This window comes from Anomaloglossus baeobatrachus, chromosome 1, assembly GCF_048569485.1.
Source record: "Anomaloglossus baeobatrachus isolate aAnoBae1 chromosome 1, aAnoBae1.hap1, whole genome shotgun sequence".
NCBI classification, from domain to species: domain Eukaryota; kingdom Metazoa; phylum Chordata; class Amphibia; order Anura; family Aromobatidae; genus Anomaloglossus; species Anomaloglossus baeobatrachus.
The window spans coordinates 293,503,452-293,524,541 of record NC_134353.1 but is presented as its reverse complement, the minus strand read 5'-3'; the positions used below and the strand labels follow the sequence as shown (position 1 = coordinate 293,524,541).

At 44.5% G+C, this 21,090-nt stretch overlaps 1 protein-coding gene across 1 annotated transcript in view; it reads left to right on the top strand.

The window, feature by feature from the left end:
* Nucleotides 1-21,090, top strand: part of METAP1 (methionyl aminopeptidase 1) — a 61,433-nt gene that overhangs the window by 17,426 nt on the left and 22,917 nt on the right. Inside the window, exons 2-7 of the mRNA XM_075337019.1 lie at nucleotides 9,965-10,016; nucleotides 10,729-10,838; nucleotides 13,407-13,467; nucleotides 13,561-13,652; nucleotides 15,828-15,911; nucleotides 20,829-20,967. Of these exons, the coding sequence (XP_075193134.1) occupies nucleotides 9,965-10,016; nucleotides 10,729-10,838; nucleotides 13,407-13,467; nucleotides 13,561-13,652; nucleotides 15,828-15,911; nucleotides 20,829-20,967 (538 nt within the window). The remainder of the gene's footprint in view (nucleotides 1-9,964; nucleotides 10,017-10,728; nucleotides 10,839-13,406; nucleotides 13,468-13,560; nucleotides 13,653-15,827; nucleotides 15,912-20,828; nucleotides 20,968-21,090) is intronic.

Here is a 21,090-nt window from a genome sequence, read left to right as displayed (position 1 = left end):
GGAGGACCACCTAGAGCATCTAGCACAGGTGCTCAGGCGGATCCACCGGGCAGGTTTGACCATCAAGCCGGGAAAGTGTCAGCTGGCCATGAGCGAGGTCCAGTACCTCGGTCACCGGGTAGGTGGGGGAACGCTGAAGCCCGAGCCTGAGAAAGTGGAGGCCATCGCATCCTGGCCCACCCCCAGGACCAAGAAGCAGGTGATGTCCTTCTTGGGGACCGCTGGGTACTATAGGAGGTTTGTTCCATGCTATAGTAGCCTGGCAAAGCCCTTGACGGACCTCACCAAGAAGAAGCTGCCCTCTGCAGTCGATTGGACAATGGACTGCGAGACAGCCTTCCGGGCCCTAAAGGACGCCCTGTCCAGCCCGCCCGTGCTACAGGCAGCCGACTTCACGCGGCCGTTTGTAGTACAGACCGACGCCAGTGACTTCGGCCTCGGTGCGGTGCTCAGCCAGGTGGACTCTGCGAGCCAAGAGCACCCAGTCTTGTACCTGAGCAGGAAGCTGTTACCAAGGGAAGTGGCCTATTCTACAATGGAGAAGGAGTGCCTGGCCATAGTGTGGGCCCTGCAGCGTCTGCAACCCTATCTATACGGGCGCCACTTCATCGTGGAGACGGACCACAATCCCCTCAGCTGGTTGCACACCGTCTCTGGGACGAATGGGCGATTGTTGCGATGGAGCCTTGCGCTCCAGCAATACGACTTCACCATTCGCCACAAAAGGGGCCGTGACCACGGTAACGCAGACGGGCTGTCCCGACAAGGAGAGGTCGCGGACGGGCGCACGGGGGAACACCGGAGTGTGCTGCCCCCTAGCGCCCTCAAAAGGGGGGAGGTGTGAGGTAAATCCTGGGATATGAAGAGGAATTATGACTAGAAGTCATAATTGCTCTCATCACTCCCTGGCAGTGCCCCCTCCCTTCTTGTGCTCAAATGTCCAGCATCTGTGAAGGTGTCACATCCCACTTACACCTCCAACAGCCATCTCCTCTGATATGGAGATGAGATGATGTGAGGACAATGGACCCAGGATGACTCCCTGCCGTCACCCTGTAACAAGAGTTGTATCTCATTAGCAAGGCTTGGAAGTAGCCAGACAGAACGACTCCAGTAAAAAATGGTTCATATCTCGCAAGCCATATCTCCGATAAATATGGCAACCATAAAAATGGTGTTTGCGCAGGCGGACGATGCTGGCACACCTTTTTTATGGAAGGGGGAGCTTGGGAAATACCCCAGGCGTGATATCAGCCATATGGGAACTCGTAGACAGGTCATGAGTCCCCTCGTTCTGTAGCTAAATTCATAACTGTCACAATGAGAGCATTGGCGTCCGCCTACGACGCTCCCAGGCAAAGTTATGGCCAATATCCCCTTTGCTGGATAATTCTGATCCATGCAGGGGGAGTGGCAGTGCTTCCCTGTGAGGTCACTAAGGTAGGAGGGGACCTGGATCTGCCCAGGTTGATAACCCTACTTCGGCCATTTTCCAGGGTTCTTCTCGCTGGGGGCACGTGTAGGAAACATCTGTGGGAGTTCCTGGAAACCTGGTCTACAGCGCCCCCCTGTGGCCAGACGCAACAAGGTAACTGATTGAACTGTGTATGCCTGTTTGTAACCCATGCTTTATCTGTAACTGTACTCTGACATATGTATATTCTGTAGATTCCCTATTGTATATATTGTAGTTTCTAGTGTGCTTTAGGCGATTAAATTATATAATTAATCTTGGGCTGTTCTGTTATCTCGATCTTGAATCCCACGTCTGTGTGTTCGGCTAATAGTTACCGTGAAGCGGTTGGTGGCAGCGAGTTGTGCCAAGGATTATTGTGGGGAGGCCAGTGAGATTCGGGAAGATATTATATATTCCGCCCGCGGAGGTCGGGGGAATATATACCTTACTCTCACCGGGGACCCTTCAATAATCGGCATAAGTAGTATAGCGGCCTCCTTGCTTATTGTCGGGCAATTCCATAATTGGCCTGACTATAAGAGGGGCGCTAGAGAGCGCGTCACGTGCTCTGTCTGTCGGTCGGGAGGTATAAAGTAGGGGTGACCCCCACTTGTTACCCCCCGATTGTGACGTACTGGTAGCCAGCGCGGGGGATTTCTGAGTGACCCCCCCGGTGGTTTGTGACAGTGAACATCAGACATTTAATTGTTTTTATGATACAATAATCAAGATATTTGGATAGAACATAAAATATTTATTGGAATACAACTTTAGAACACAAAAAACTAATAAATTGTAAATATATAATATATATATATATATATATATATATATATATATATATATATATATATATATATATATATATACAGTGTATATACACACACAAGATATATATGTAATCTACTGTATATTACATAGTGTATTACATATTTACAATTTATTACAGTTTTTTGTGTTCTAAAGTTGTATCCAATAAATATATTTTATGTTCTATCCAAATATCTTGATTATTGTATCATAAAAATTATTAAATGTCTGATGTTCACATACACATATTCATGTACTACAATAAATTTTTCACCTAACTATAAGCAATATATGTCGGAGTCGGAGTCGGAGTCGGAGTCGGAGTCGGAGTCGGAGTCGGAGTCGGAGTCGGAGTCGGAGTCGGAGTCGGAGTCGGAGTCGGAGTCGGTGCAAGAGAATTTGAGGAGTCGGAGTCGGAGTCGGAGTCGGTGCAAGAGAATTTGAGGAGTCGGAGTCGGAGTCGGTGCAAGAGAATTTGAGGAGTCGGAGTCGGAGTCGAAGGTTTGCCTTACCGACTCCACAGCCCTGCTAAGGTGGTATCCTCTTTTCATCTAAATCAGGATATCTCCTTGCCTTCCTTTTGCCCTAATCCAATTCACCAGTGTGAAAAGGATTTGCACACTTTGGATCTAGTGAGAGCACTCCGGTTCTACGTGTCTCGCACGGCGCCCCTGCGCCGTTCAGATGCGCTCTTTGTCCTTGTCGCTGGCCAGCGTAAGGGCTCTCAGGCCTCCAGGTCAACCTTGGCTCGGTGGATCAAGGAACCGATTCTTGAGGCCTACCGTTCTTCTGGGCTCCCGCTCCCTTCAGGGCTGAAAGCCCATTCTACCAGAGCCGTAGGTGCGTCCTGGGCATTGCGGCTCCGGGCGACGGCTCAGCAGGTGTGTCAGGCAGCTACGTGGTCTAGTCTGCACACTTTCACGAAGCACTATCAAGTGCATACCTATGCTTCGGCAGACGCCAGTCTAGGTAGGTGAGTTCTTCAGGCGGCTGTTGCCCACCTGTAAGAGGGGGCCGTTTTCGGCTTTTTTTATTGAGGTATTCTTTTACCCACCCAGGGACTGCTCTTGGACGTCCCAATTGTCTGGGTCTCCCAATGGAGCGACAAAGAAGAAGGGAATTTTGTTTACTTACCGTAAATTCCTTTTCTTCTAGCTCCTATTGGGAGACCCAGCACCCACCCCTGTGCCCTTCGGGCTGGTTGTTCTTTTGTGTATACATGTTGTTGAATTGTTCTTTTGGTTCTTGATCTTCAGTTCTCCGAACATCCTTCGGATTGAATTTACCCTAGACCAATTTATAAGTTTTCTCCTTCCTGCTTTTGCACCAAAACTGAGGAGCCCGTGGTCCACGGGAGGGTGTATAGGCAGAGGGGAGGGGTTACACTTTTTAAAGTGTAATACTTTGTGTGGCCTCCAGAGGCAGAAGCTATACACCCAATTGTCTGGGTCTCCCAATAGGAGCTAGAAGAAAAGGAATTTACGGTAAGTAAACAAAATTCCCTTCTTTCTGTCTTCTGGATGGGTGATGAATGCTAACTTGTTGGGGATCTGACCTGTTGAACTCAGTCTAAACAAAGTATGGCATTGATGGGAACAGCTGATTGCTATTTTTTATTTTTATTGGAGCGTGGCTGTTCGTGTCATAGACTTCACTGGCAAGGCACTTACCAGTACTTGCCTCCAAGCTCCTCTTAGCTGCAGACATCTGGCCGGGGCAGCATTCCCTGATCTGTCAATCTGTGAGGGTCCAGCGGCCTGACCTAACTTTATCACCTTTCCAGTAGACAGATGATACAGGATTCTTAAATGTCCACTTAAGGAATCAGTGACTGTGACGACATGGACTCTCATGGGTTAAAGTTTCTTAACATTCAGCCAGACATGAAGACAGTTTGTTTATAGCTGGGGGGATAATCTCTCATTGTTCTACAAGACTCTTGAGGTACCGTCACACATAATGAGATCGCTAGCGAGATCGCTGCTAAGTCACAGTTTGGTGACGCAGTAGCGATCCCGTTAGCGATCTCGTTATGTGTGACATCTACCAGCGATCAGGCCCCTGCTTTGAGATCGCTAGTCATTGCAGAAAGGTCCAGGCCATTTTCTTCAAAGGCGATGTCCTGCTGGGCAGGACACATCGCTGTGTTTGACACTGTGTGACAGGGTCACAGTGACTGATGAGATCGTTATACAGGTCGCTACTGCGACCTGTATTGTTCCTGCATCGCTGGTAAGATCTGACTGTGTGACATCTCACCTGCGACCTCCCAGCGACTTACCAGCGATCCCCTATCAGGTCGCATCGTTTTCGGGATCGCTGGTAAGTCGTTTTGTGTGACTGGGCCTTTGGGAGTTTAGTATTGATGTTTTTGTTGACTCTAGTAATTGTTTTGGCCACTGAGGGCCAGACACCCAGATAACTCAATTATGCGAACTTCCCATTGTATTACTAAGTGAATTGCTAGATGTGATGTAACTTACCTGTCCCACCCTTGTCTCTGGATATTTGAATATAGCTTGAAATTCATCCAATAAGAGAAGCAATCTTGTACAACTAATCCGAGAAGGGCACAGTATATCTGAAGGGAAGGCTATGGCTATAAAAAGGGACTTCTTTAAGTCACCAGTTGTTGATGGATGCTGCATGATCCAGTCTAAGCTCTTAGGAGCTGGCTAGGGGATCAGAACCAGGATGCCTTGTTGACTATGTCTAGGGACTTTGGCTCCGACTAGAGGATCACTTGGCTACATGGTTTCAATCTAGGGATTCCGATTCCGATTGGAGACCATAACCGCATTCTAGGGATTTCGACTCCGGCTGCCAGGATTATATCATCATACCAGAGACTACTTAAGGAGGAAACCCAGGTTGGGACAATTTGGTCTCCTGGCTACAGACTTTGCAGACCTCAGCCAGCTTCCTAAATCTGGTGTTATTCCATTTGCGGTGGGTGCCCGCCAAAAGCGGGGTGCTGCTGGATTGGAGTAAGTAGCCCTGGAAGCTCTGAGGCACGGACATTTCAAATCCCTGGTGAGCCAGCGGAAGGCTGAGACTCTGTTGCCTGTTACATTTGTGTGTTTTGCTGGTTATGTGCTATGTGCCGTTAATTGTTTGGGGATCTAATAAAGTCTTAGGCTTTGTGCGCACTGGAAAATGGAATTTTCTCAAGAAAATTCCGCAAGCACTGAAAGATTACCGCACTCGCGGTAAAAACCCGCGGCACACCGCACCCGAAAACCGCATGCGGTTTGCTGCGGCTTTACCGCGGTATTGTTCGCGGTATTGCCGCGGTTTTACCGTGTGCGGGTTGGTACATGTGCTTTAATGAGTTCAATGCAATAAAGCACATTGAAAAAAAAAAAATTCCTTAGATAGCAGATAGATATAGAAGAATGGATAGTTAGAGGGATAGAGAGAGTCCCTGTGAGCACACTCTGCATTTCTCACGATTGGTAGTGAGTTCAAATTACCGGCCGTGGGAAATGCCCTGTGGTTACCTCTTTGCTGTCTCGTTGCGAGGCTGCATTCAGCGCTGTCTGTGTCAGACGCGGCTGGATGCAAGCATCGGAGGACGTGGATTACGCCGGAGCTGTGTGTTTCGGGGGGGTTAATAAACGGGTGAACCAGGAGCTTTTTTGTGTTTTATTTAAAATAAAGGATTTTTTGGTGTGTGTGTTTATTCACTTTACTTACGGGTTGATCATGTCAGCTTTCTCATAGACGCTGCCATGATCAAGCCTGGACTTAGTGGCGGCGATCCGCCGCCATTAACTCCTTATTACCTGGATCACAACCGCATCACGGCATCTAGAAGAGCTAGGGACACTCCGGTACTGCCGCATAATGCATGCGACAGTCCCGGGGCAGCTGCGGCTGATATTCTCGGCTGCGGGAGGTGGGAGGGAGGCGGGGACATTAAACCTGCCCCTCTCCCTCCCCAGCCTGAGAATACCGGGCCGCCGCTGTGTGCTTACCTCGGCTGGAAGGTAAAAATACGGCAGAGCCCACGTGTTTTTTTTTTTTTTCTCTATATTTCCGTTTGCTTTCTATGTGTGTTCTATGTGTCTGTGAGTGTCTTTGTGTTTACTCTCTGCTTTGCTTCCGCTTCTTGGCATAATGACATCACTTCCCTGCAAAATCGCAGGCAAGCGATGTACATTACCGCAGGTAAACCGCGAAATACCGGAAGGAATAACGCAGGAAAACGCAATGAACCGCACAGAATTTGCTACCTGCGTTATTCCCTGCGGGATTTCACGATTACATTGCAGTCAATGGAGTGAAATCCCGCAGCGACGTGCGGAAAAGAATTGACATGCAATTGTTTTTGCTGCGGGAATCCTGCAGCAAAACATGCAGCTGTCAAAATCCGCCTAGTGCGCACAGGATTTTTTTTTTCCATAGGTTTTGCTGGTGATTCACTGCAGAGATGTTATGAACATTTTCTGCAGCGAAACATGCAGCAAAACCGCAGGAAATCCGCGGCAAAAACCGGTAAGTGCGCACAGGGCCTTAATATTGTCATTGTCATTCAAAAAAAACCCAATGATCCTTGTAGAGAAAAATGTGCTCTTTCAAATGATAACAGAATTAATATATTTTAGGGGTACCCTTTTTGGGACCTAAAAATAGGTAAAATTCGTTTTTTTAAGTTTTTCATCATATGTGGGTGTGAATATTTCCACAAATACATATGCTTTGACCGTGATATTGCAGCAATGCAAAGTCATGAAGATGTTTGTTGTACAGGGTAAAGCACCAGTTCCTATTGGTTTTTGGTCTTGAGTTATATATGGGCAAAGTTTGGCATAAATTTTATGCGAGGCGTTTTGCAAGCTACTTTGACACAAAATTGCGGCCGAAATATTGTTTTGTCATAGCCGGTAATCATTTTATCGCGTTTAGCAGCAAAAGTTGAGCTAGTATGCCAAATTTCAGCATCATAGCCAGTATAGAACTCTAATGGCTATGTGCCAAAGTTTGCAAAACCCTCTTAGCTGAAGCCGCAGCCTTGGGGGGGGGGGGGCCTCCAGTGAAAGGTCAACAGTGCCCAATATATTTGAGATCTGGCCCTAAAAATTTACAGAACCTCTTTTCAAACATACATGTACATCCTTATAAATTTTCAGCAAAATCGGAGAACGTCGAGTGGGGACCACTGGTCCACTTGACACGGAATGACCCATTAAATCGATGGCTGGACCATATATGACAAGCTTTTCTCCCCCCCATTCACCTTTTGTGCCTCCCCTATTTCCTCATAGAATGTAAGCTTACGAGCAGGGCCCTCACTCCTCTTGGTATCTTAATTTTGTTATTTTGTATTGTCTCATATTGTCTGTACACGTACCCTCTTAATTGTAAAGCGCTGCGGAATATGTTGGCGCTATAGAAATAAAACTTATTATTATTTTTATTATTATAGTAGTCATAAGTGCAAAATTTATTTACATGTATGTCAAGGATATGTTTACCCTGCACCCTTGGGCTAAGTGTACAGTAGCATATAGAGATCCTTAAACGGGTTGTCCCATGTACATTGTGCAGTTTCAAAAAATATTGGATCAATAAGTTGCAAAATTGGACGTGTTAAAAAAAAAAAAAAAAAGCTCCACTGCTGAAATCCTATAAATGTGCCTCAACTGTGTAGTGTCTTATTTGCTGAGTCACTATTCCCATGCGCTCATCATAGGTGACAAACTATGGTAGCTCATCAGCCACCAAAGTCCTGTCATTGACTTAATTTATGATGATCCCATAGGGCTGGAGATGCAGCAGAAACACTTGCTCCTGTGATAAAACAGGCAGTGAGATGTTACTTCAGATTACAACCTCTGCATTCCCTAATGTGTTGCCTGTATATTCACTTATAAGTAACTGAACTGCAGCCAGTGGTATGTGCCGTCTATGAATTGGCACAATTCTGTATGATCGGACACAGCAGATAAGACCGTAAACAGAAGGGTCACTTTTATAAGATTATTTTAGCACAGGAACATTTTTTTTTTTTTAACTCTTCCAATTGTGAAACTTTATATTATTCCAAGACCTATCCTATTGATTAAAATCTACTTTATTCGTTGGAAAAGGAGTTTGTCCTAAAATCATATGGTGTTCTACCGTATTGACTAAAATGAGGGCTGTTTTTGAAGGGGTTGTCCAGGCTTCTCACGAACGTCTGCCGTTACACTGGCATAACACACGATGTGAGGATTCTCCAGCGCCAAGACAGTGGTCATGTTTGCACGTATGCAATATACATACTCCCTGCCACATTTCAACCAGAACATGCACACTTCTCTCCACTTGTATTCAGCGAGGCCACGCGTGTCTAATTATGTGGTCCACTCCATCGCGCTGCTTAATGTGAGGCTTCACAAGTCTGGAGTCACATAGAAAGACGGCAAACTTGTCATTTTAGGCCGAAACAACCTCTTTAAGTCATCAGTGATTTTATAGGAACCTTTGTGTCTTCCTATGATAACATCTGAACCTATGATGTACATCCGAATAGAGGCTCCAAGTGTCCTTAGCATTAGGCTGCAATACCCACTTTGTGGCCTTGGTGCATTTTTCACTGGTTGCAGTGCTTGCTTCAATCCCTTGAAATTATGGGCAGAATGATGCAATTTTCTCTCAATGTTGGATATAACAGTGCTATGCAAGGTCTATGGCATTGCAGACTCCCAGCTTTCCAAGTAAAGGAGACTTCTTGATGGAATTTGATATTCGCTTACTTCTTACACACACCGATTACATCCAAGAAGAGCACATTAAATATGGCACATGCGGATAAAAATAGCCTCCAGAATATTAAATCTAAGAACAGCACAAGTGCTGAACGTCATTTGTCTCATGGGTCCTCCTGTCATTCATGTGTCCTGTTATCTAAGGTCATGGCCCAACGTGAACTTTATATTGGAAGTGAACCTTCATGGAGTGAATGATTGACCTCCACTCTATGCAGCCGAGGCTCTGGATCGGGATGGCCTCAGCAGTCAGAGCCACAGGAATCGGGAAGTTATTACACATTTTCTGGATAGGGAAAACACTTTGAAACTTGAGAATACCCCTTTAAAGCTTTGCTCAGAGGAGCACATGACCTGGTTATGTCACACAAGCCCTGTGCCCAATCAGCACCGGCTTCACTTCACCATATCAATAGGAAGTGAGTGGCCAACCGCAGCTCTGACCTTTTGATGGTCACTTCACCCGACGGTGGGGAGCGGGAAGTGGGCTCAGAAATCGGGTGACATAACACATGAAGCTGGAGGAGCGAGTGCCGACACTGCTGGAATGGCGTCAGAGATGAGTGTATGCGGGTTTTGTTTTTTTTACTGGGGACAAACACTTAGATTGAGAAGGGGTTGTCTGAGAAGTGAGTATACACTCATCTGAACACCTTTCCCAAATAACAGATGGATGCAGGTAGAACATTGCTTGGCCGTTCTTTATCGCACACCCATATGGTTTTCCTTTGCCTATCCAATAATCTGTGCCTTTGGTGGAAGAGATATGGAAATATGTACAAATCTCAGGAAACACAAAGCAGGGGCCACTAAAAATGTGTTGCTAGTTCCTATGTTTTTGTGAATGTTGCGGTTTCTAGAAGTTACAATGCCGGGTTTGTATAAAGCATGTTGCCAGGCCCTGGCTGCCGTACTCCCTTTCTGAGCCGTTCTCTCTTTATCCTAGGAGTGTTTCAGGGGAAGCTGGCCATCTCACAAGCTCCTGCACAAAAGAGCAAGTAAGTGTTTCTCTTCATGCAAATTCCCATGTTTAGAATATGGAAATGTCTGCCAGTCTGACCTCTCAAAGTTCAGGGCTAAAATTTGTTTCAGAAGCAAGGGTCTGTGACACAAGATCTGCGCCCCGTCAGCTGGAATAAGATGCATGCTAAGAGATTCTAAAGGGCGTTGGCAAGTGCAGAAGATGACTGGAGAATGGCACCAAACGGCAACCATTGCCTTATGTCGTCCTTGCCACAATTTGGGGGATGATTTCTTTTTACTAAACTTAGGAACTTAGTAAAATACTATTATAATATTATTATTATTATTTATTTATTTTAAGTATTCCCATCTTAGATATTTTTGGAATATACACGGAATATCATAAAACTTCCATTTTCAAGATAGATTGAGGTCTTAGAAGTGTGATGTCACACATGTCTCTGTTTAATTCACCTTTGTGCTGTCTATTATATGTTAGGATGACAAATGCCAGTATGTAAATATAAAGTGGCATATCACTCCCATAGACTCCAGTGTTAAAAAATTATTTTACTCTATTAGGACACTCTTTTGGTATCATCCAGGTGAATAGGGGCTGCCAAGTAATTGCAATGTGAACATAGTCTAACATGTACGGTGTAGTCAGGATTATGACTTAATACTCTTCTGTATTCTTATATTTTGGCAATGTTTCCTTTTAATCAAAACCTTTTTGTTTTCTGGAAGATGAAAAAGGCAAACGTGAGGTTTCACCATGGACGATGGAAGGAGAAATCAACACAGATCCTTGGCTTGGCTATCATTATACTGGAAAACTCAGGCCACACTATCCATTGGTATGGAGTATGAAGTGCCTTAAAACACTATTCCGGCGGGTTTTTTAAATTTTTTTTTTTTTTTTTTGCATTTCTGGAGTAGTGTTACTTATGTAAGGTAACCGCACTTGGCCCCATGCTTACCAGTTGCCGTCTTAATCTTTTTTCAGCGCCGCTCTGGTTTGTCTTCAACAGTTTATGACCTGTCAGATTGCTCCAGTGTTTGCTGAGTGATCCGGAAATAACCACTCATTGTAAGTCTGTGAGAGCCAGAATGAGGCTCTCATAGACTTATACTGAGAGCTTGTGACTGTTGCTTCTGCCAGAGGTCAGTCAGACCTTAAGCCCGCTTTACACGCTACAATATATCTTACGATGTGTCGGCGGGGTCACGTCGTAAGTGACGCACATCCGGCTTCGTAAGGTACATTGTAGTGTGTAACAGCTACGTGCGATTGCGAATGAACGGTAAAACGTTCATCGCACGCACGTCGTTCATTCCTCATAAATTGAACGTCAGGTTGTTCATCGTACCCGGGGTAGCACACATCGCAGTGTGTGACACCCCGGGAACGATGAACAGATCTTACCTGCATCCTGCGGCTCCCGGCCCACAATGCGGAAGGAAGGAGGTGGGCGGGATGTTTACGTCCCGCTCATCTCTGCCCCTCCGCTTCTATTGGCCGGCTGCCGCGTGACATCGATGTGACACTGAACATCCCTCCCACTCCAGGAAGTGGACGTTCGCCGCCCACATCAAGGTCGTATGGATGGGTAAGTACGTGTGACGGGGGTTAATCGTTTGTGCGGCACATTCAACATAATTGAACGTGCCGCACATACGATGGGGGCGGTTACGATCGCATACGATATCGTATGCAGAATCGTAAAATGTAAAGCAGACTTTACAGTCACAAGATGACATCGTGAGAACAGCTGAAGATGGGGGGGTTGTGAGTATAAGACCTTACGTTTGTGGCACCACTCCAGCGTTTAAATAGAAAAACAAATTGCTGAAACTGTTGTAAAGGGATCCTCTCCCTTAGGCCCGTTTCACACGTCAGTGAAAAATAGACGTTTTTCACTGGCGTGTAAAACACGCACATGTCCCTGCGTGTGCCGAAAATCACGGCACACGTGGGTTGTCTAAGTGCAATCCGGGCTCCGTTCTCCGTGGCCCGTGATTGCACTTAGAGATTCACTCACCTGCTCCCGCTGACCGTTTATATGCAGACATTCATTTGTTTCTTGAAACATCGTCTTGCTACTTAATCCAATCATACTTCTGCTTTTGAAAGATAATGACCTGACTTCCTAAAAGGCATTTTAATTCTCGTCACTCTCCTTTTGTCAGAGTTGCTTCCTGACTATAAGCTGTCCTGGGGAAAATGATTAACTTCTAATGTAGGAGCTGATTATGTTCAAGCTGAATTTTAAGGGATTTACATTAGAGATGAGCGAAAAAATTCAAGTGGAATTTACAAAAATCTGCATTTCACAAAATCTGGATTTATTTATTTATGTAATTTGCTTCTGTGCAGATTTAGCTGAATGCCATTGTTTTGAACCATGTGGGGCCATCAAAATTCAAAAAAAAAAAAAGTTAACTTGCCACTTTGACCCGTCCTCTCCTCACTGTCACCTGTTCGTTCCTCTGTGGGTTGCTGTCATGGGAACATACCCAGGGCCCTTCTGTGCCTAGCAAACCTGAAAACCTCATCCTAGTGAGTGAGCGTGGTAGATTTCAGTTTGGCCAATGGTGATATAAAGACTCAACGGGGGCTAGACAGGTGGCTGTGAGGAATGGAGGTCAGCGGTGAGTATAGGGTTCTCTATTTCATAAATATATATCTATAGATAGATAGCTATATTGATATCGATATAGATAGATATATAGGTATACGTGGATATATATAGATATTTGAACCAGTCATCGTCCTATCATGAGCAGATGCAGGGAAAGCCAAGAATGCATGTATATAGGAGGCTCAGGAGGTAAAACACTGTTTGACCACCCTGAAGTGTTATTTCCAATTACCTATCTATGGTATTATAACATTCTGATCAGTGGGGTTCTGACCACCGGGGCCCTCATAGTTTCCAAAAGCTGGCTCTGAAATGTCCCACCACTATATTGTCTATAGAATTTTTGGATGACGTGACCCCTTAAAGCTGGTTCCAGAAATGATATTTATGTGCAGACCAGACAATTTATGGTTTGACCGCTACAGACCTCAGATTGTCAATTGATTTAAAAAAAAAAATGGACTTGAATCCTTCAGTTGTCTGCAGATAAATCTCATGTCTGTGGCCAGGAGCAAGTACTCCATAGAAGAACTCTCTGCCAACACTTAAGGCCCCGTCACACACAGAGATAAATCTTTGGCAGATCTGTGGTTGCAGTGAAATCATGGACATATTGTTCCATTTGTACACAGCCACAAACCTGGCTCTGATTGTCCACAATTTCACTGCAACCACAGATCTGCCGCAGATTTATCTCTGTGTGTGACAGGGCCTTTAGAAGAAATCTGAGGGACTTTGACATGTAACCAAGCCATGTGTCTATTGTGTGCCTTTTTTTTGCAGATGCCAATGAGACCAGTACCAAGCTACATACAAAGGCCAGATTATGCAGAACACCCACTAGGTAATATGAAGCTTCATCACATGATAAGGTGTATGGATATTTTTTGATTTGTGAGAGAAGTACAAATTCTATCAAAATGGTTCTGTCTTCTAGGAATGTCAAATTCTGAACAAGCCTTGAAGGGAACCTCCCAGATAAAAGTGCTTTCTTCGGAAGAAATTGAGGGACTGCGCATTGTATGTAAGGTAACTTTTCATGCAGATGCTGCTGTCCACTGGAGAGAAGCTGCAGATAGAGTAGGCTTTGCTGCTTATCTTGCTACGTTTTTGCTGCCTTTTTCAGCATCCCCGAGTTCGACGTTGCGTCCATCTTGCGAGCATTAACAATACAAGGTGTTAGGCCACCAATATAAGGCGGGAGAAGCCATAAAACCTTTTTGATAACAAAAAGGGCCAAGATGCTCACCTTTTCTAGAAGTATACTGTGGGGTACAGGAGCTGCCGTATTTGCGGTAAGTGTCCTATTTGGACACTTACACACCTACAAATGAGAATGCCAGCCCCCAGGGGCTGCAAAAAAAACCCCTTAACACTAGAAGTCCCAGAGAGGGGTCATTTAACATTTCTACCATTGGAACCGTATGGAGCTCGAAATTCCTGGGACTTATGACTTTTCATTTTGTATTAATAATTGAGTACATTATCAAAAATTGATTAAAAAATAAAAATCACAGCTTCTTTAAGAATAAGGCCGGATTCACACTTGTGAGAGACTCGCGCGAGTCTTGCATCGCATCACCCGGCACGGCTGCACACTCTCCGGATAGGAGCGGGCCAGCTGCATAGAAATACATGCAGCCGATCCGCTCCTGTCAGGAGAGTGTGCGGCCGTGCCGGGTGGTGGGATGCGAGACTCACGCGAGTCTCTCGCAAGTGTGAATCCGGCCTTATAGATTGTACTGCAAATTACAGGCATACTACATTCTGGCAGATGGGGCTAGTTTATCCTCACTACTAGCCTGCTTTGTGATTGTGACTTTGTGCTGAATTTTAGTGGGGATGCAAAAAAAAAAAAAGGTAAATCTCTCCAATTGAACACAACTTTTATTTTAAAACCACGGCATCCAAGAACACAAGTCTGGTTTCTTCCACACAGCAATGTATACTTAGTTGCCTAATGGTTGATGCCTGAATAGGGCTGAGCTGCAGTAGTAGAATTGGCCCGTGGACTGGATGAAGGTGGTCATGTACTTGTGTCACTCCTTTTAATATAAGCCTAAACGGTATTAAAATTGTTTTTTTTATTAAATACTTGAATGCTAAAAAGCCCTCGTAAGGCCCCTTCACAAGGACATGCCTCAGCAGTAGTGATGAGCGAGCAGTACCATGGTTGGGTGCTGGGTACTTGTAACAAGTAGGTTGGATGCTCAAATTGAGTACCCAAGTATAATGGGAAATGAGCATTTTTCCTGAAGATCTTTGCAACCCTTTTATCAGTGAGCAATGCTATTTAAGACTGACGCTTAATACCTTTCTTAACAGAATTATTCCTCAAAAAAGAGGATTTCAATTGTCTTTAGCTGTACTCCTTTTATGTCTTAGAACAAGCCTGGTTAATCCCTTAACTTTCTGTGACATACTATTTAGTCACAGGTTACAGCTGAGCCCAATTTATGCTGAGCAAGTGCGGACCGTGATGCACAGTGCGTATCTGCCTGCAATGGCAGTGAATGGAGCTAGCTCCGCTCACTGCTGGTCATCCGTTTAAGTGCAGTGGTAAATCACTGACAGCAACAGTTAAATGGAGTGTACAGAGGTGTGTACGTGCTGCTATTGGCCCTGTGTGACACACATTTGCTGTTGGATTCCTGCCCCCTGATTACCAGCTTGGTCCTCCTGTGAAGCCCATCCACAGGCTGGCATGTGTGGGTAGAATTTTGGGCATGTAGCCACCCTCTTGTCTGGTTTCACCCGAAGTGTTCAATTTCCCTGCAGCACCACCGCAAGGAAAATGTAAGCATTACACATTGCCCAATCAAACTAATCAGTTGTTTTGTGTAGCGTAGGGCAGGACCGGTCCTCCTGAGCAGGTTCCTCATCTCCTTGGCAATGGACACTTCTCTATCCTACTTGTTCAATAGGATTCAGGAATATGGGTTTTCCAAAGTAGACCGCTGTTTTAGAGGAGATTTGTCACCAAGTTTTGCTATTTAGTTTGAGAGTAGAATAGTGTAGGGACAGAGAGCCATTTCAGGGCTATGTCACTTACCAGGCTGTGTGCTGCTTAGGTGACATAATGGAAGTCTTACACTAAGTACTAGGTTTAAAATGCACTCTTAGAAAACGACAGGCAGCATGGTCAGTAGTTTGTCATCTGTGGCTTCTGCACACAATTCATGCTCTTACCTGTTCCTTTTACAGCTGGCTAGAGAAGTTCTGGACGTGGCTGCAATGATGGTGAGGGCTGGCGTCACTACGGAAGAGATAGACCATGCAGTACATTTGGTAAGAACTTTTTATGTCACCCCGTTTCCTTTTTGTCTTTTTACTCGTGGGCAAACCACTTCTTGCCCCTTCATATTTGTCATTCTGTATGTGTAAGTTGTATTTACCAAGATATCTACATTCAGAAATGCCTGATCTGTCAAAATATAAAGTCAATTAGTGTGATCAGTGCACGGCGTAGCGAGAAAAAAATAAACAGAATTACATTTTTGTTGGTCGCCGCAATATTGTATTAAAATGTAATAACAGGCAATCAAAACAGCACATCTACCCAAACTTGGTACAATTAAATCGCCAGCTCAAGACGCAAAAAATAAGCAGTCACTGAGCCCCAGATCCTGAAAAATGAGAACGCAATGTCAGACTATGGGGACAAAAGCGCGATTTTTTTTTTTTTTTTTTTCTGACATAATTTGTAATTTTTTTTCACCACTAATGTAAAAGTAAAACTATACATGTTTGGTATCTACGAACTCATACTGACATGAGGTCTCATACTGCCGGGTCAGTTTTACCATATAGTGAACACTTTTTAAATAAAACAAAAACATTTGTGGAATTGCTCTTTGTTTTGCAATTTCACCGCACAATGTTCTCTTGTTTTCCAGTAAAACTTATCCTGCAAAAGACAAGCCCACATAAGGCTACATTGATAGAAAAATAAACATTATGACTCTTGGAAAAAGGGGAGGAAAAAAAATAGAAAATCATCCTGAGGTGAAAGGGAACCTGTCACCAGATTTGTCCCATATAAGCTGCGGCCACCACCATTAAGCCCTTCTATACAGCATTCTAGAATACTGTATATAAGTCACCAAGCCGATATGTAGAACATATAAAAGACCTTTCATTATACTTACCTGCTGAGCGTCCTGTCCAATGGGCTTTGCTGATCTCTGTTTGGCGCATCCTCTTTCGATCATCATCCTCTTTCCCAGCTTCGTGTGGATGATGCGTCCTACATCATTCACACAGTGTCCTCCATCGCACTCCAGCTCCGGCGCACTTCTCTCTGCCCTGCTGAGGACAGATCAAAGCATTGTGATGTGCGTGTGTGGGCGTTTGACGTTTCCCAGCGCATTACAGTTCTTGGCTCTGCCCTCAGCAGGGTAGAGAGAAGTGTGCCTGAGCAGGAGTGCGATGGAGGACACTGTGAATGACATAGGACTGGTCATCCACACTGAGCAGTGAATGAGGTCGGCGATCGCAAGCAGAGAAGAGTCGCCGGACCGAGACCAGTGACTCCCATCGGAACACACCGCTCTCCAGGTCAGTATAATAAAGGTCTTTATGTTATACAGATCGGCTTAGTCGCTTAAATACAAAATTCCAGAATGTATATAAGGGCTTACAGGAGGTAGCCGCAGGTTATATGGTGAAAACCTGGCGACAGGTTCCCTTTAATCAGTATTAGTGCAATTTTAGCCATGTCTTACTATACAAAATTGTGTTCAGAGGTTCGCTTTTAAAGGGAATGTATGATCAGACAACAATGCATTATTGAATCTGGTTATTATTAACCTTACGTCACTATCCGTGTAAATGAAATACTGCCGTTTTTGCACTGGCTACCAGAGCATACACACTGAGGTTTCCTTTCTTCTGTTGCTCAATTATTAGCTCAGCTGTGTAGACTTTGACAGGGTCAGCAGAGGACAGTCCATTTAATCTTTTGTCCAAAAACTGCGCCAAACCTGACAAATCAAAAAGAATTTTGCAAAACCATACAAATTGTTAAAGGGGTTGTTCCCCTTTACAATAATTTTTTTCTTTAACCACCTCTAGCGTGTAGTTTACTGTATAATAAGTTCACTTGATATGTTTATATTTAGATATGGAAGTGGGGAAAAATGGCACTGGTGTCATCCGCGGTATGGGCCCTGTGTTTTTGCCATCAGTGGTTTTCACTTTTTGCCTTTTGTATTCCTTGCAATTTTAAATAAAAACAGCATATGTATGTCATTATCTGTGTTTTGTATGTGTTTTTCATTGATCGATAGACTTATATCGGATCTCTTCATCTGTCATACTGAAAAAAAAAATGAATATCTGTGAGTTATGCGCGGATAAGAGAATAACACTCTAGATTTCTAATGGGTATGTGTGGTATCCATGAAAAACACTGATTCAACACACATGCGCAACTCTGACGTCTAAATGAGGCCGCCTTCTGAGATTACTTTTTTTTTAATTTTTTTTTTTTTTTTTAAAGAAATGTATCTATTTTTTCCAAAGTAGATTTTCATGAGAAAAAATTACTATTAGGCTTAATTCACATGCAGTGTTTTTATTTGCACATAAGCTGCGTTTTACAGTACGAGCAAAATCTGAGATTTCAGAAATCTCATGCACACAATTTTTTTTTCCCGACTGATTGAGAGCTGCAGCGTTCTACAAATCTGTAGCATGTGAATTCTTTCCACATTTTTGCGTTTTTCACCCATCACAAGTAAAAGCCGCTGCAAACTGGTTTTACTGCATTTTTCTGCAGCACTTTTGAAGAATACGGCTATTAAACGTACCAAAACGATATTACACATCATCTGCACCAAAAAATCTGCAGAACTTGTGTTCTGAATGCAGTGGTGTTAGGCTATGTGCGCACGTTGCGTACTTCACTGCAGAAATTTCTGCAGCGATCTGAAGAGCACATGTGCTCTTTAAATCGCTGCAGAAATGTCCGTAGTGAAGAAAAAAAAAAAGCCGATTCCATGCGCTCTGCCTGCAGCTCCTGCCATAGACAGAGCAGGAGCTGCCGGCAAAGCGCAGGAAAGAAGTGACATGTCACTTCTTTTTGCGCAGCGCTTCGGCAGTAGCCGAAGCGCTGCGCTCTTAAACGCCACGTGCGCACGGCCCCTGCACAATCTCTATAGACTGTGCAGGGGACGCAGGACGCATGCAGTTACGCTGCGCTGCAAAGCGCAGCGTAACTGCATGAATTTACGCAACGTGCGCACATAGCCTTACTGCCAAGAGATCAGGTGTTTGCTGCAGAAAAAACATTTGCAAGTGATCATGAGTTTAGTGAAAATGTGCATCCTAGTGGTGGAACTAGAGCTAGTCTGTGGCATCCATGCTTACATTTGGTCATTGGGGAGTAACGGCAGCTCTGTTGTAGTAATGTAGGCTTAATATACACAGAAAAGGCTCTGTATGCACCTCCTGTCTCTTCATCGCCTCCTGGAAACCTTTCTTGGGTAGCTGCCATTCATTACAGCAGTCTTAAAGTCAACCTGTCACATGTAAAAATGTTATTAATCTGCAGATTAATAGCATTGAACCTGCCCATTGCCTGCACACTAAACCCTACTGCTGGGAAGAAATTAACTGTAATCCTCTCGGCAGCATTTCAGTTTCAGTCAGATGGGTGGTGTCGGCATGGGTTCAGTCACCGTTCTTGTGTATGGAGAACGGCAGCTGTAACCACACCCCCTCACTGACTGCCACCTGGCTCTATTGCTAAGTGGCTGTTAGTCAGTACCGGGGTTGCGGTTACAGCCGCTGGCTCTCCATAGACAGAGCGGTAACTGAACGCGCCGCCCCAGTGACTGAAATTATTACTTACAGCAAAGATAGGCTGCAGTTGTACATTGCCCAGGCCAAAAACTAGTACTCTAGCAGGATGCAGCTAAGCCCTCACTAAGTGGAGGCATCACAGGTGCAGGAGGAGCAAATCACACACACACCTCCATGGAATGGAGGAGGGCGATTGCTAGATGATAAAACTGCACACTAATGGCTTGCATAGAGCTCTGTTAACACATGCAGATGCACAGTCACAAGCCCGCAGCCTATTAGGTGACTCCCATACTATTAGATCAGGTGGGCTGCCAAGCCGTACTCCATCTGTGCACCATACAGGATAGAAACTCTAATATGCAAGGCCCAACACAAAGGGGCCTGGCTGCATTATGAACAAAAAAAAAAAAAAATGAGGTTTTAGTTTGTATTATGGACAGAATACGGAAGCCTACAACCCTTGTTACGCGAACCTCATGCTTGTAGGTCCCTACACTAAATATAAAAATAGCAACAAAAAGGGGAATAAATATCCTCCAAAAATTTCTGTAAGTAATGCTTAATTTTTGGAGGATGTTTATTCCTTTTTTGGTTCCTATTTTTATATTTAGTGTAGGGACTTACAAGCATGAGGTTCCCGTGACAAGGGTTGTAGGCTTCCATATTCTGGCCATAATACCAACTAAAACCTCATATTTTTTTTTTTTGTACAGGATACAGCCAGGCCCCTTTCTGTTAGGCCTTGTATATTAGAGTTCCTGTCCCTGTATGGTGCACAGATGGAGTACGGCTTGGCAGCCCGCCTGATCTAATAGTATGGGCGTCACCTAATAGGCTGCGGGTTTGTGACTGTGGTATCTGCACGTGTAAACAGTGCTCTATGCAAGCCATCAGTGGGCAGTTTTATCATCCAGCCATCGCCCTCTCCATTTTTTGGAAGCGTGTGTGATTTGCTCCTCCTGCACCTGTGATGCCTCCACTTAGTGGGGGCTTAGCTGTATCCTGGTGGAGTACTAGTTTTTGGCCTGGGCGATGTACAGCTGCAGCCCATCTTTGCTGTAAGTAATGCTTAGTTTTTGGAGGATCTTTATTCCCCGTGACTGAAACCAGCAGTGGGGCTTAATGTGCAGGCATCGGGCAGATTCAGAATGCTATTGACTTGCAGATTAACCCCATATCTACAGGTTAATAGCATTTTTCCATGCGAGTTTCCCTTTTAAAGAGTACACTCCTTGCAGTACTTACTATATAGACGATACAGGGCAGATGTGTCTACAATATGGCCACCCCTCCCAGAGAAGCTTTTTAAAATCTAAATAAAAACAAATTCTTCTAAAGACTTGTATCTAACTAATGACACTGTAGCCTTGTACAATTCTGCCTGTTTGTGTATTACAGGCCTGTATTTCAAGAAATTGCTACCCTTCTCCACTGAACTATTACAACTTCCCAAAGTCGTGTTGTACATCAGTGAATGAAGTGATCTGCCATGGGATTCCAGACCGGAGACCACTGCAAGATGGAGACATTGTGAATGGTGGGCAATCGTGCTATCCTTTAGAAGTATTGTTAATGGATCAAAAGTTGTTCGATCGGACAGTTGAGTTCCCCACGATCCTAATTTTCATTGCCTATTACTCTGCATAATAAGCATGTAATA